General features: G+C 30.9%; 1 protein-coding gene across 3 annotated transcripts; it reads left to right on the forward strand.

The window, feature by feature from the left end:
* Nucleotides 1-462: 462 nt before the first annotated feature.
* LOC122508881 (ubiquitin-conjugating enzyme E2 J1-like) lies at nt 463-13,064 on the forward strand. Of its 3 annotated transcripts, none has more exons than XM_043622536.1 (6): nt 468-566; nt 675-798; nt 2,371-2,576; nt 2,648-2,838; nt 10,400-10,517; nt 12,698-13,064. In XM_043622536.1, exons 2-6 carry the CDS (start codon nt 762-764, stop codon nt 12,920-12,922), a joined length of 777 nt encoding a protein of 258 aa, XP_043478471.1. In that variant the 5' UTR covers nt 468-566; nt 675-761; the 3' UTR covers nt 12,923-13,064. The 3 variants fall into 3 exon arrangements, with proteins under 3 accessions (XP_043478469.1, XP_043478471.1, XP_043478470.1); XM_043622535.1 differs by having other exon boundaries at nt 474-594; XM_043622534.1 differs by having other exon boundaries at nt 463-798.
* Nucleotides 13,065-15,039: the final 1,975 nt, after the last annotated feature.

Genomic DNA, 15,039 nt, shown 5'->3' on the forward strand with positions numbered 1-15,039 from the left:
TAAAAATTGTCCAGAAAGGAAAATTTGCATTGGAGTAAGAGAGTCAGATACACAATCTGACTCTCTTACTCCAATGCAAATTTTCCTTTCTGGACAATTTTTATAGAAGGTGTAAGGGTGCGATCCCATGAATGCAGAATACGTCGACCGAAAGCAGAAAATCATGAGAGTGAAAAGAACAACAATATCTATCTATCTCTTTCGCACTCATGATTTTCTGTTTTCGGTCGACGTATTCTGCTGTAATGGGATTGCACCCTAAACGCTCCATTAATCGATCAAGCATAAAGGTGCTTACATTCTTTCAGCTTTTTAGGCGAGCATTGAAAATGTACTTTCCATAAAAGTACATTTTCAATGCTCGCCTAAAAAGCTGAAAGTATGTAGGCACCTTTACGTTTTTTAACAATGAGTTTAATGCATATGTTGCATTTCTAATATCTTTATTATTCATGCATTAAAGTTTGTTGATTATTGTCATTATTGTTGGGAATGATGTATGACTAGTGTGACAGTTTTTATTCGATTTGTCCTAATGTTATAGGAATGTTCATTGACGTTTACAGGTTTTCAATAATTTCTTCAAAAGCCTAAGTCAATTAATTATTTACACATCCAGATGTTATTTATATTCAGTTGAATGTATTTTTTTATGGAGAAATGTTATTTTTCAGAATGCAATCTTGTTTTAATGAACAAGTGTTATAAAAGTTAAACAATTTAATGTGTATGATCAATATTGTACTCTAAATTCAAGAAACATGTCATTTGAGGGGAAATATAATGCTAAAAGTCCAGGTATTTAGAATTCCTTTCTATTTATTACCAAATTTTTTCTTCTAACTTTCAAAATCAGTAGAATACAAATATCTATTATTTTCGCAATTAATTTCAAATGTAAATTCGACAGTTTATTGCATTATATATGCAAGGCAAGATGTAATATTAAATAACTCTTAATTTCAAAAAAAAATTTGTAACATTTCAAATTTTTAAAACTGTCTTAGATTGTTGAATATTTGATTATATCATATCGCGGTTTAAATTTACCCGAATTCCTAATCTTTTTTTAATTATTATACAAAAATAAATAGTAAAAATTAAATTTACTGTTAAATTCTTCAGCATTAAAATTATGTTTTAAGTAATGAGTGAAGTTTTTAAAAAGCTTCTTGTTTTCAATTATTGTTATTCTACGCCCATGGCCCAAAGACATACCAATCTGAGGGGTCAGAATTCGGGAAATTTTCACGAAAAATAAAAAGTATTTTTTTTTAATCGAAATGTTGAAAAAACATTTTTATTTGGCCTTAGGAATGTGTCTAGCAAAGAACAGAAAAATATATTTCTTAAATAAAAGTTAATGCAAAATAAATTTTTTTGCAACTTTTTAAACAAAAATTTATTTATATATTAGAGCTGTGCAAAATTCGAACCGAACCGAGTTTAGTTCGGTTTTGGGGCGCCGAAATGTCGAATATTCGACATCCGAACTGAAATGTCGAATTTTAGAATTCGACATTTTAGCGTTTTCGACAAAACTCGGTTCGGTTCGAATTTTGTAGTAACTCGAATGTCGAATATTCGACATTCGAACTGGGCTAGTTCGAATGTCGAAAAACCGACATTCGAACTAAGCTAACTCGAATGTCGAATTTTCGACATTCGAACTAGGCGAAAAAATTCGAACAGTTCGGTTCGAATTATTTTGCACAGCTGTATTATATATACTTTTGTTTAGAATTAGAAAATTCTTAAAAAGTTTATCAGGGTTGCCACAGGTCAGGGAAATCGGGAAAAGTCAGGGAATTTTATTAAAAGTACTAGAAAAAATTAAATGTTTAGAATTCATAACAATATTCTATCTATTCTATCTATCTCTGACAATAATTTATTTTAACGCAATCTTAACCCCTTCAAATTGGCGGATCCAATATGGAGGACAAAATTTTTTAATTTTTAACAGATATTTATAAAAATGTTCTTCTAATTTAAAGTCGTGCTATAGACTCAAAATTTAGTAAATAAGATATAGAATGATGTGCCTTTTAATTTTCTGACATTCGTTTTTTACTATTTTTAAATAAGAAGTTTTCTTTCTTTTACTTATCGTTCATAACTTTTGTGAACGTACGAACCTTAATCAAGTATTGATGTAAAGAAATAAAAGAAATGATTAGAAATCAAGGAATAGTTTTCAGCTAATTAAAAAATTTATATTTTTGAGAAAGCATTCAACTTGTTTGTAATAAATTATGTAAAGGATTATTGCATTTTTATATCTTTCTCCCCGTGTTTATATTATCATGTAATTTATGGAATGTTTGCCTGTGTTGCATAAAATAAATAAATATGGTTGGACAATTTTAGCTGTCAAGCGGTTGATGAGAGAAGCTATGGAGTTACATGAGCCTACTGAAGAGTACTGTGCCTACCCTCTGGAAGATAATCTTTTTGAATGGCACTTCACTATACAAGGTCCACCGTCCTCGGAATTTGAAGGTGGCGTATATCACGGGAGAATATTACTGCCTCCAGAGTATCCCATGAAGCCGCCAAATATCATTCTACTGACCGTGAGTTGTTTCGAGCGTAGTTTTTATTTTCAAGATTTTAATCGATAAAGCGAAAGTATTGCTTTTAACAGCCCAACGGTCGATTTGAAATCAATAAAAAAATATGCCTGAGCATCTCCGGTCATCATCCGGAAACGTGGCAACCATCTTGGAGTATACGGACAGCCCTGCTTGCTCTTATTGCATTTATGCCAACTCCTGGTAATGGAAAAATTGGTTCTTTAGATTATAATGCCGAAGAAAGACAAAAACTTGCTAAAAGGTATTTAACAGATATTTTCTTCAAATTATATCCTTTCATTGACCCTCACCTGATTAGAAATATACAATTTCTGTTTATTTTCATTATGAAATTTAAAAAAAAAAGTAAAGAAAAAAGTTGTAAATCCAGATGTTCATTACATGAACATTTTGCTTCCTCTTTACGATCAGCAAAAAAAATTTGCTTCCTCGTGAAGGAAGCATTAACGATAAATATATTTCATTTTTAAATCATTTTTAATACAATTTAACATTTATAAAATAAAGTTCATTCGTCTTAATAGAAAGAATAAAATTTTCTTATACAGTAATATGAATCTAAATAAACAAAAAAATTTTTAGTTAAAAAGTGAATTTTTCAACTTTAATTGTAATTAATTCTATAATTTTCAATAGAATATATACTTTATATACATCAATCGATTCTTCTTGATGCAAAGAATAAGATTTTTGATTTATTTTTTAATAAATAATAACATTCTATTGTACAGCAACATGATTTTTAAGAAAAAATGAATTTTTATTAAAAGTGCAAATTTTTTGTCTATAATTGGTTTTAATTCTATAAATTTAAGTAAAACATATACTTTATATATACCAATCGATCCGTCTTGGTGTAATGAATAAGATTTTAGAAATAAATGAGTAAGATTTTCTTACACAGCAACATAATTTTGCGGAAAGAACTCATTTTTTTGATAAAAATGCGATTTTTTCAGCTTTAATTGTGATTAACTCTATAAATTCTCATACAATTTATACTTGTTATATACCAATCGATTCGTCTTGATGCAAAGAATAAGATTTTATTATATATTAACTTCAATAAACAACTTAAAAAAATTTTTTAGAAAAAAAAAATTTTTTAGAAAAAAGTCAAAAAAAAATTTTTTTTTGAGAAAATTTTTTAAAGTTTATCAATCCATTTCGAGATATTTTTATGATAAATATACCTGGTAAATTTTAGCCAAATTCGTTAAAACCTCTTCGAGTTATCGTGTTCACAAAAATCGGGATCCATACACACACACACACATACACACACACATACATACATCTGGACAATTGTTCAGGGTCTTATATAACATAGTCCCATATAGAAGAAAATTTGTTAAAAGGATTTTTAAAAATTTTGTAAATTAAACGACTACAAAGCTTCCTCACGAGGAAGCAAAATTTATTAATTGTAGGGTAAGGTGAGGCGTTACTAATCTTTTAAGGACTTTTGAGTATAAAAAAGTAATAAAATATATCAACAAATACAGAAACAAAATGTCCAGGTTTTTCCAAGTCTTCTTCGTCAATTTGTGGTTTCTTTCTCTTCTAATGTTTTACCATTCTTACCTAAAAACAAGTAAGCAAAATTTTAAACCAAAATAGTGAAAAGAAAAACCAAAAACAAGAAAAAACAAAAAAAAGAAAACAGGGGGAAACAAAATAATAATACGCATAGCATAGTCAATTCCTAAATAAAACGACACCGTAGGCCCAGGCTACTCAGTTCACCCGGGGGAAGGTTGGCAAAATGCGGAAAAAGAAGCATACCAGAATAGGAGGGAAGAAAGATTAAAAAAAACAGAAAAAACACAAAAATTAACCAAAACAACTCAAGACGGAGAGAAAAAAAGGAAAAAAGGAACAATTAAAAACAAGAAAACATCAAAGAAAACCTCAAAAAAGCAAATCAACATAACCTCGAAAGGGTCAAATCTCTCCGGATCCTCAATCCCTCACCTGTGGACCAAGAAACCAAAAAACTCCGGTCTGTTTGGAGACAGAATAGGACATTCATTAAAAAGATGTTTCAAAGTTCTATCTTCTACCCCACAGCGGGCAAATGAGATCCACTCTCCATCCCAAACGGTTAAAATGATCAAGACAAATGACATGACCCGTCCTAAGACGGGTAATAAAATTAATAGCTGTACGAGAAGTTCTCGAACCGGCAAATCAAGGTCTCCTCGTCTCAAAGTCAATTCTAGAAAAATACCTCACTCCCCTCGGATGTTTACCAGAAAAAGACCATAAGGCTTTGGCCTCATCACAACTAAGAGAATCAAAATACCTCAAAAGATCCGGGCGAGGAAGACCAAACTCCTTCTTAAGAACAGTTCTAGGAGCCATTTTGACTGTATGGTCTGCAATTTCATTACCAATAATTCTTTTGTGGGTTGGAATCCACATCAAGGAAATTCTTTGGTCTCTTAAACTGGCAGTGTAAATAACAGTGAGAATTCTGTAAACAAGCTGGAAAGACGGATCCTCCTAAAAACAATTTTTAACATCGCAAAGAACCTGTTTAGCTTCTTTACACTTTTCTTGAAATAGGTCTAGCTGAACATCCGTTGTCATGGTGATCATCTCCCAACTCAAATCAAAATCAGCGGGTCTGTCAGTTCTAAACGAGAATTCCAATACTTCACGCTTTGCCCCATAGGCACGCAGCAATGAAGCCCTGGCGATAGTTACCGGCATGCGACACGTGGAAGATCCAAGTCTTTCAGAAAGCAATTGTAGCTTTGTAATCAAGGGATTGAAACGCCAGAAGAAATTTCGAATAATAAAACTCCTAGTGAGCAATCGCCGTCTATAAATGAGGTGAAATTCATTCGACTCAGATAAGAGAACCGCAACCGGCGTAGTACTCATAACCCCTAGAGTCACCCTCAGAGCAGTATTGTGGATCTTATCCAGCATACAAAGAGCCACCGAATTAGCAGATCCATATAATTGGCAACCCTATTCCAGGTACGAGCGAAGCAATACCCTGTAGTCTGTAAGAGCCAGGGCTGTGGCAGCACCCCATATCTGGGACCAGAGGCCATTTAAGCAAAAGAAAGATCTTCGAAATAACCTTGAGAACATTGATGGCCTTGCTGGCCCGAAAAACATTTTCTTTTATATGTGGAATCCAAGTGAATCTGTAATCCAAAAGGATTCCAAGATATTTAAGTTTAGGTGAACCCAATATACAAGAGCCATCAACTTCAATAAAAATATTCTTATGATCAATCCTTTTGGATGAAAATGGACAGAACACGCACTTTGCGGATGAAATCCCCAGCCTCATCTGCAATAGCCAATCCGACAGCGGAGCAACAGCTTCATCAAGATGAGCCTTCGCCTCAGGAACATCACCGCCTCTGGAGTACACAAGGAGATCGTCTGCGTACTATGCAGCCCTCACATGAGCAGGAAAGGTAGAAGGTATCTGCCAAGTATATATTAAATAGTAAAGGCGACAAAACACCATCTTGGGAAACGCCTACGCCACAGGTCCTACTCTGCTTTGTATTTGAAAAATACAGCTCTCTTCTTTCTGTAAGAGTAGCGACAAAATTGACAATGCGTTCTGGAACCCTAAGCATGCGCAGCTTTTCGTTCAGGATTAGGGGGCGTACATTATTAAATGCGCGCTTAATGTCGATTGCTAAAGCAAACAAGTTCATTCTGGAGTTTTTCTATTCCAGGAGAATTGATAGTAGAATTGATTCAGTTTAAACCTTCTTATGAACCACACTATGGGCATTCCATAAAGCCCAAGTAAGTAAGTAAATTTAACCAACAAACACAAATTAATACCGATAGATAAGTAGGACCAAGTAATGGCCAGGGACAAAAAGTCCCAAAAAAAGATAAAAGAAAAACAAAAAGGATTATAACCAAGGAGGAATTCTTTGAAGATTTCGCCGATATAGAAAGAACAGAAAGAAATTTCTCAGAAGAATCAGAAGTAGTATTAGCATTTACGATTGCTTCCAGATTCTTCGATAAATTTCTTGAGGAGGTGGGAGGTGGAAGGACTCTCCCCACACAAGTAGCATTCCCTAAGACTCGGATCAAACTTTCTGCACTTACCAACAAAAGTCACATCTTTAATCCACTCAAAAGTAACTCTTCCTTTGTCACTATTATTCCATCTCTTCTGCCATTTCCCATGCGCTCTGTCCGTCACCATCTTTTTCGCATCAATAACATTTAAACCATTAACATCATTTGCACTAACCAAATCAAACTCATTCATTTCAAAATTCTTCCTAACTTTATACCAATTCGCTCTTCTCTTACACTCCAAATCCCACGGAAGCGTTCTATAGATAACCTGCATCGCATCCGTGAAAACCGTACTACACATTCGCGTACATGCATACAACCCAACCCGCTGATATCTGTTCAATTCTACACAGACAGTTTTAAGCTTCAATAATTTATACAAAACCGGCGCAGCGTACATTACCGCAGGCAACAGCATCGCATTCATGACAGTCCTCATAACACACCTTTTCAAGCCCCAATCTATTCTTAATACCCTACGTAAAATTCCAACTACACCATTCACCTTCTGCCTCATTCTATTAACATGCTCTCTAAACTTCATATCAACGCTTGTTAGAACACCTAGATATTCAAAACTCTCAACAAATTTCAATGTTCTCACATTTTCTTCACTTAATTCTACATGCACACGTCTATTCATCATTTTTAAGCCACCCTTTAAAACCATGCATACCGTTTTCTTATCATTCACATCTACACCAACCTTAGAACCCCATTCATACACAGGTTTCATCACATCACTTGCTCTACCCTCCACCGCCTTCCTAGTGTCACCAGTTGCAATCTTCTTCTTCGCTTCAAACTTTTTCTTTTCCTTCGACAGTTTCTTCCAATCTTTCCCATTGTTCGCCGCACAATCACTCTCATCTGCTGTCCCGTCACCACCTTTCTCGACATTCTTTCGAATAGGAGAGCGCGAATGAGATCTATCTCAAGAACTACTCGCACTCTCCGAAACCAATCCTTCATGAGTGCAAACACACTCCTTACACCCAACATTTTTCTTTTCCGAGGCTTTATTTGATTTTTTCATATACATCTGTTTTGTACTCTTCACCCATCAGACAGTGTTGAAATGCCAGCAGACAGAATGCACCACAGATTCAGCTTAAAATAAAATAAATAAAGATGAGATGAGATGAGGATGAAAAGCTAAACCTGCAACATAAACCATCTACTGACCACTACTCTTAAGTGAAGGAAAAAATAATTCAAAATTTAATTCGTCAATACTCAGTATTCGTGCTTAAGATTGACACCCCTCAATCACGCATCCCCTCGCGCACGGCTCAAGATTAGGATTAGGGGGACCATATAAAATGTCCCCATTTCGCGACCAGGCAGTTAAGCCAAGTCCCCGGTCAACAAATGTACAACGTTCTTCTGTCACGCATCATAAAGGTCGTTGAAGTACACCTGTTGTTTACGGTATTAGGATATAAGCAGCGTTTCTGCTGCCCAAAGTAAAAACCTAGTAAGTCGCATTTGCCGTTAAGACGAAAGTCGTTTACATGGTAAGCGACTATAAACCTTACGGCAAATGCGACTTACTAGGTTTTTACTTTGGGCAGCAGGTTTACTTGTACCCAGCTCGGGCACCCTGGGCACGCCATACCCATACTAAGGACCGAAGTCCCCACTCCCTGGGGCAATCCAACGAAAGAGCAATATGCCCTTTCGAAGGGAGTCCCTTTGCCCGGCAGTTGCTGCAGTCCTCCGATGCTTTGCAGGATACCGCAACATGCACACTCAACTTCTCATTCTTACAATCTAGCACTTTGTGACCATAACCCATACATCCAAAACATTGAGGCACCCTTTCCCATGAAAGATGTCTCTTTCACCTTGAAAGATGTCCAATTTTTCCATCTTTCTCTCCATCTCTACTAAACCGTCTCACAATTTTAGCACGTTGATTAAAATTAGCCAAACTTATTAAATCCTTCACACTCTTCTCATGCACACTACTCAACAACTCATTCTCACTCATATAATTCGTCACATCGTAAATCAAGACACGAGGGATCCACGGTTTTGGGCCTTTCCATCCTTAAACTCAGGACATCAATCACATCCCCACGCACACTTACCTCATCTACGTCCATTTTACCTCCAACCACTTCCTTCTTATTATCCTTCTTCTTCTTTGGCTTCTTCCCATTCCCCTCCTTTTCCAATTTCTCCCTCTCCAATCTTTCCTGCTCTTTTACTCTATCCATTTTCTTCTTCTCTTTCCTTAATTTCGCTTCCGCCTTTTTTCTTTCACCCGTCAACTTCTTCGATCCCTCTTTATCACTCGATTCACGCTCTTTTTCCTCCGCAGTCTCATCATCGTGAGTCTCATCCTTCTTCCGAATGGGAGAGCGGGAATGAGATCTTCTACAAGAAGAAGAATCGCTCCCACTCTCCCAAACAACATCTGCCTCCGTAGTGCAACTGCACACCTTCTTGTAACACTCCTTACACCCAACAATTTTCTCCGAGGCTTTATTTAGTTTTGACATAACATCTGGTCCGTACCCCTTACCTATCAGGCAGTGTTGAATGCCAGCAGACAGAATGCATTACAGATTCAGCTTAAAATAAAATAAAAAATAAAGTATGAACATGAAATGAAATAAGATGAAGATGAAAAGCCAAACCTGCAACACACACCATCCACTAACCACCACCCTTAAGTGAGGGAAGAAAAATTCTTACATTTAAACCACAAAATCTCAGCATTCGTGCTCACGATTAACATCCCTCAACCACGCATTCCTTCACCGTACGGTTCAAGCTTAGGATTAGGGGGGACCATATAGATGGTCCCCATCTCGAGACCAGAGGGATTGCAGAACAAGCAATGTTAGCAATAAATACCGTTTCTGGAATATTTGTTAAAGAGATAGTTATCAGCAGGGACCGCACTCATATTCCGGATTACATACTTGTTTTGTATAAAATAATTTATTTATATACCTAGATATTATTACGTAGTTCCTGGTAGATATAAACAATTCTGATAGTGCTTTTACAGTTTTTTGCATTTTTCTCAAAAATTATTTTTTGTTTTTCAAAAAAATGCATAGAACAACAAAGATGTGTTTTTTAAGATCTACAATTATCACGTATGAGTATAACCACCTGACAGATACAATATTTATTTCATATTTGTTCACTGATAAAATTACAAAATTTTTAGCCTAGAATAAAAGAAATCTGTTGAGGGTTTATTAAATTTTTCTCAATTTTTATTTTGAGGTTAATTTAATTAAAAAATATATTTCCAAATACTCCATCATTATTGTAAGATTAAGTCGATTAAATTATAATATGTCTTGGTGAATTTAATTTCACGGTTACAAAAAGTATAGCAGTATTCAATTAAAAAGTTAATGATTTAAGATTTTTTGATTTTTCGAATTTTTTAAAAATTGTTGATTTCTCCTGTTCTAATTAATATTTTTTAAATAGCTGTAAATTTATAAACCTTCCTTAGATGATTACCAAATGCTCTGTAAAATTTTATTCAAATCAGTCCAGGCATTTTCGTGTGATTGGCGTACAAAGCTTTTGTGACAGAAGTACATACATACACGACATTTTTTTGACCTCTTTGGATTTCTTCAAGTTCAAAACAACTTTTTATAATAGAATTTTCAATTTTTAAGCAATGTACAGACTAGACAGAAGTGTGATTTTACTTATAGGGATTACTAATTGTTTTATACTTTACTCAATAGATCACTTACATGGCATTGCGAAACTTGTGGACAAATATTAAATTTACTATCTACAGTCATAAGAAAAAGACCAATTACAGAAGAAGAAAAGCAGATGTTGAGTACGATTGCATTGAAGGTATGTATATATTTTATAAATGTAGTATCGGTAAAAAGTACGACCATTCTAACGCCACTAAGAAATAAAAATCTCAATTATTGTATAATACCTAAAAAAAATTACATAACAGTTTTGACAATTTTGCACTACTTCTTTACATTACATTAAAGGTTATGTTCACTTAGGGAGCGTTCACAAATGATGTCACGCAATTTTTGGAGATTTTCGACCCCCCCCCCCTACCCCCTGTCACGCAATTTTTGCAATTTCACATGAGAAAAATACATTGTGTCACGTTTAGTATGACCCCCCCCCCTACCCTCAAAAGCGTGACATCATTTGTGAACGCTCCCTTAAACTTACGTGACGTCATTATTGTGTAAAAAAAACACACTTTTTTAAACTCTTATTGTAAAAATGTATTATAGTTATTGTAAGAATCCCTTTTGAATATTGTTACATATTACAAGAAGAGAATTCTTATTTCATAAGGGTTTTTCTAGACAATAAACAGTTTATTGTCTATTGTTTTGCAGTTTAACTTCAAAAACTATTTTTTTTATGTTTTTCAATTTTTTATACACGTTTTTCTCAAAAAATCGAAAAAATACTGTGTTTTTGGGTCAATTAACCCCCGCAGAAAATAACAGGGGGTAAAAATGTGAAATTTTACAGGGTTGCCACAGATCAGGGAATTCAGGGAAACTAAAGTTGGTCAGGAAAATCAGGGAAAAGTCAGGGATTTTTTTAGTACAAAACCTTCAATTTTTTTTTTATTTCTGACAATAATTACTTTTTAAATAACTTAATTTTTCAAGAACTATCATAAAATTATGACTGATAAATTATTTAATGAATAATTTTTACAATTTTCATAAATACTATAGATTGATAAAAGAATTTTAGTTAAAAATACTAAAAAAATTAAATTTTTGGAAAAGTTACAAATGATTCCAGCAATTCAATTATTTTCAAAAGTTATAAAAATTCATCGGAGAACTTCAATTATGTTCAAAAATTTTTAAAACATTTTCGTCAAAATTTCATTTATCTTTATAAATAATAAAATTCATCTTTGAAATTCAATTATTTTTAAAAATTTTAATAAAATTCTTGGCAAAATTCCACAGGAATTCAATTATTTATAAAATTTTTTATGAATTTCTTCGAAATAAATCAATTATTTTCATAAGTAATAAAATTTTCACAGAAATTCAATTATTTAATATACAAAATTTCATAAAATTTTTCGAAAAATATCAGTTATTTGAAAAGATTTTTATAAAATTCGTCGAAAGAATGCAATTATTTAAAAAAATTTAACAAAGTTCTTTTCAAGAATTTAGTTATTCTTATAAATAATAAAACTCATCGCAGGATTTTAATTATTTTTGATACAAATTTTTTAATCGAATTTCTCAAAAATGTAATTATTCTTAAAATTTTATTAAAATTTGTCAAAAGAATTCAATTATTTAAAAATTTGTTGATAAAATTCTGTATGAGAATTCAATTTTAACAAACATTCGATTATTAAGTAAATTATTTATTTTTTAATTTAAATAATTAAATTCTTCTATAATTTTCTAATAAAAATTGATTTAAAAATGAATTACCGAATAATCGATTTATTATTTATGAAAATGATTGAATTCTTACGAAGGATTGTATTAGGATTTTGGTAAATAATTAACTCTTTTTTGAAAAATTTTATGGTAATTTAAATTATTACAAAACATGAAGAAGGCGATTACTCCGAGTCGAAGACTCGGAGTGATCGCCTTTTTCATGTTTTGTAATAATATTCTTATAAGTTGTTGAATTTCAAAAAGGTTTGAATTTGAATGTTTTGAAGAATTTTAATTCCTACGGAAAAATAATAATGATTAAAACGAAGTTATTGATGTTTTCGAATATAATTTTACAGTTAAAGTAATAGAACATTTCTTTTCAGTATCTTATCATTTATAAAGTGAATCGCTGAATATTCCTTAGGGTCAGGGAAAAAGTGAAAATTTTGTCTGGAAATCAGGGAAAAGTCAGGGAAAAATAAAATTAAATATTTGTGGCAACCCTGTTTTATAGGTTCGTTATCGATAAGTAATTTTTTAGATAACATGAAATCGACCGTTTCCATAGATTTTAGGGTATAAACCCATTGATAATAATGAATAATAACTTTAATATTTTGACTTTAGGCTGAGGAGGTGACACCGGAAAATTTCACATCAGATTTAGAAAATGAATTAAGGCAACGAAATGTCGACTATCAAACGGAATTTCAAGAAGAACAGCCTGAATTTCGAGAAACTACAGAAGCTGTTATATCACGCTCTAAAAATGAATTATTTTGGAGTATTTCGATTCTTTTTCTAGTTTCTGCAATTATTTTACTCATTTTGCGAAGATTATTTTTTATGTAATCATTTTTCACATTTTATTCTTTATTGTATGTTTGTTATAAAATTGTTTAAAAATTTCACAACCTAGTTGAGATATATTATATGAATTGGAAAGCTCTATGTACAAAATATTTATGAAAATACACTTTATTAGATGGATTAATGCAGTGGAATATTATTAAATTCATTTGACTGCAGTAATTAATTCATATTTTATTTCATTGCATGTCCTTTCGTCGAATCTTTTCACCTTAATTATTCATATTCATGTCATTCCTCTCCTCTTAGCTTCTTTTCCATACTTATTTTCACATACAAAAAAGCAGTACGGATTTACGCAAATATTTTTCTTCCTTTTCTAAAACGAAATGTAAGGAAAAAATTCTAATGATTTCTATTTGTCATTACTATTTTCGTTATAAAGTTTTAATTTTTTTTGAAAAAGGAAAAAAATTTGCAGAGTTTTGTTTCTCACTGACATAAATTAAATTTACTAAAATAGTTACTGTAATTAGTATGTTGTACAATTGGGCATAATTAGTTTTCTGCTCGCTTAAATTGAAGTGAAGAAATAATAAAAAAAAAAATTTTTTTTAATTAATTGCAAATAATTATTTTGTATAAATTATAAAATAAAAAAAGTAGATTATAACACTATAGATTGTTTCTTAACTTTTTCAAAAAAATTTTCTTTTTAAATATTTACAATTTTAAAATTAATGTATTGAAAATCATTGAATTTTTGCAAAGATTCTTATCAAAAAATTTAAAGAGAATAATTGAATTCCTTCGAAGAATTTTTTTATTTATGAAAATAATTGAATTCTCGTGTAGAATTTTACTATTTAAAAAATAATTGAAATGTTTCGAAGATTTTATTAAAATTTTAAGAAATAATTAAATTGTTTTGAAGAATTTAATTGAAATATTTGAAAATAATTAAATTCTTTCAAGAAAATCAATTAAAGTTGTTTTGAAAATAATTGAATTTCTGTAAAGAATTTTTTTATTAAAATTAAAATATATTTAAAATAATTGAATTCATCAGAAGAATTTTATTATTTTTTGAAAATAATTGAATTCCTTTCAATTCTTTTGACGAATATATTTAAAAATTGCATTGAAAGTAATTTAATGTTAATTAAGAATTTTTCAAAATATTTTGAGAATAATTTGATTATTTATGGAAAAATTAAAATTCTTGTTAAAAGTGAATTTTATGTACAATTTTGGAAAAAAAACTCTTTTGTGCTATTTTATTTAAATTGAATTAAAAATAATTTAATTTCTGCAAAGAAAATGTATTAAAATTTTTGGAAATAATTGTAAATAATAATTAAAAATATTTTCAAATATTTGATTTCTTCCGAGGAATTCAATTAAAATTGTTTTGAAAATAATTGATTGCTTGGAAAGAATTTTACTATTTATAAAAGTAATTGAATTGTTTCGAAGGATTTATTAAGATTTTAGAAAATAATAATTGAATTTATTTGAAATGTATTAAATTTTTTTTTAAAAACTGAATTCTTCCGAGGAATTTAATAATTGAATTTGTCCAAAGATTTCACTATTTATAAAAATAATTGAATTGTTTAGAAGGATTTATTAGAATTTTAGAAAATTTTAATTTAATTCTTTTGTGAAATTTTATTAAAATTTCGTTAAAAATAATTGAATTTTTGCAAAAAATTGTACTATTTATAAAAATAATTGATATCTTTCGAAGAATGTTATTATTTAAATATAAAAATGATTGAATTCTTGCGAAGAATTTTATTAAAATTTTTGAAAATATTAACAATAATAATTAATTTTGTACTTTAAGAAGTAAATTTCTTACATTTTGATTATGAATGTATTTAAAAATTTATATTTAAAATTAAAAAATTTTGTTAGTTTTTTTTACGTGATACTTAACGAAAAACAAAAATTACACAAAAGACTAACTTCAGATTGTAAGGGACAGAAAAAATGTTTAAGAATACGAATATTATTACAGACAATTAGCAACAATTCGCGCGACTAACTTCTTACTGCCTTTTTTAAATAAAATTATAAAATTTTCTAATTTAAATTTTTGTTGAAAACACTAAAAAATTCAATTTTGGAGAAATTACAAATAATTGCAGAAATCC

Source organism: Leptopilina heterotoma, unplaced genomic scaffold (assembly GCF_015476425.1).
Source record: "Leptopilina heterotoma isolate Lh14 unplaced genomic scaffold, ASM1547642v1 Lhet_58, whole genome shotgun sequence".
NCBI lineage: Eukaryota > Metazoa > Arthropoda > Insecta > Hymenoptera > Figitidae > Leptopilina > Leptopilina heterotoma.

Bases quoted from the DNA above. Each gene is read 5' to 3' on its own strand.
- LOC122508881 (XM_043622534.1), top strand. From the start codon at position 762: ATGTCATTTGAGGGGAAATATAATGCTAAAAGTCCAG. The intron at 799-2,370 runs GTATTTAGAATT...GGACAATTTTAG, and splicing joins ATATAATGCTAAAAGTCCAG to CTGTCAAGCGGTTGATGAGA. The intron at 10,518-12,697 runs GTATGTATATAT...TTTTGACTTTAG, and splicing joins TGAGTACGATTGCATTGAAG to GCTGAGGAGGTGACACCGGA.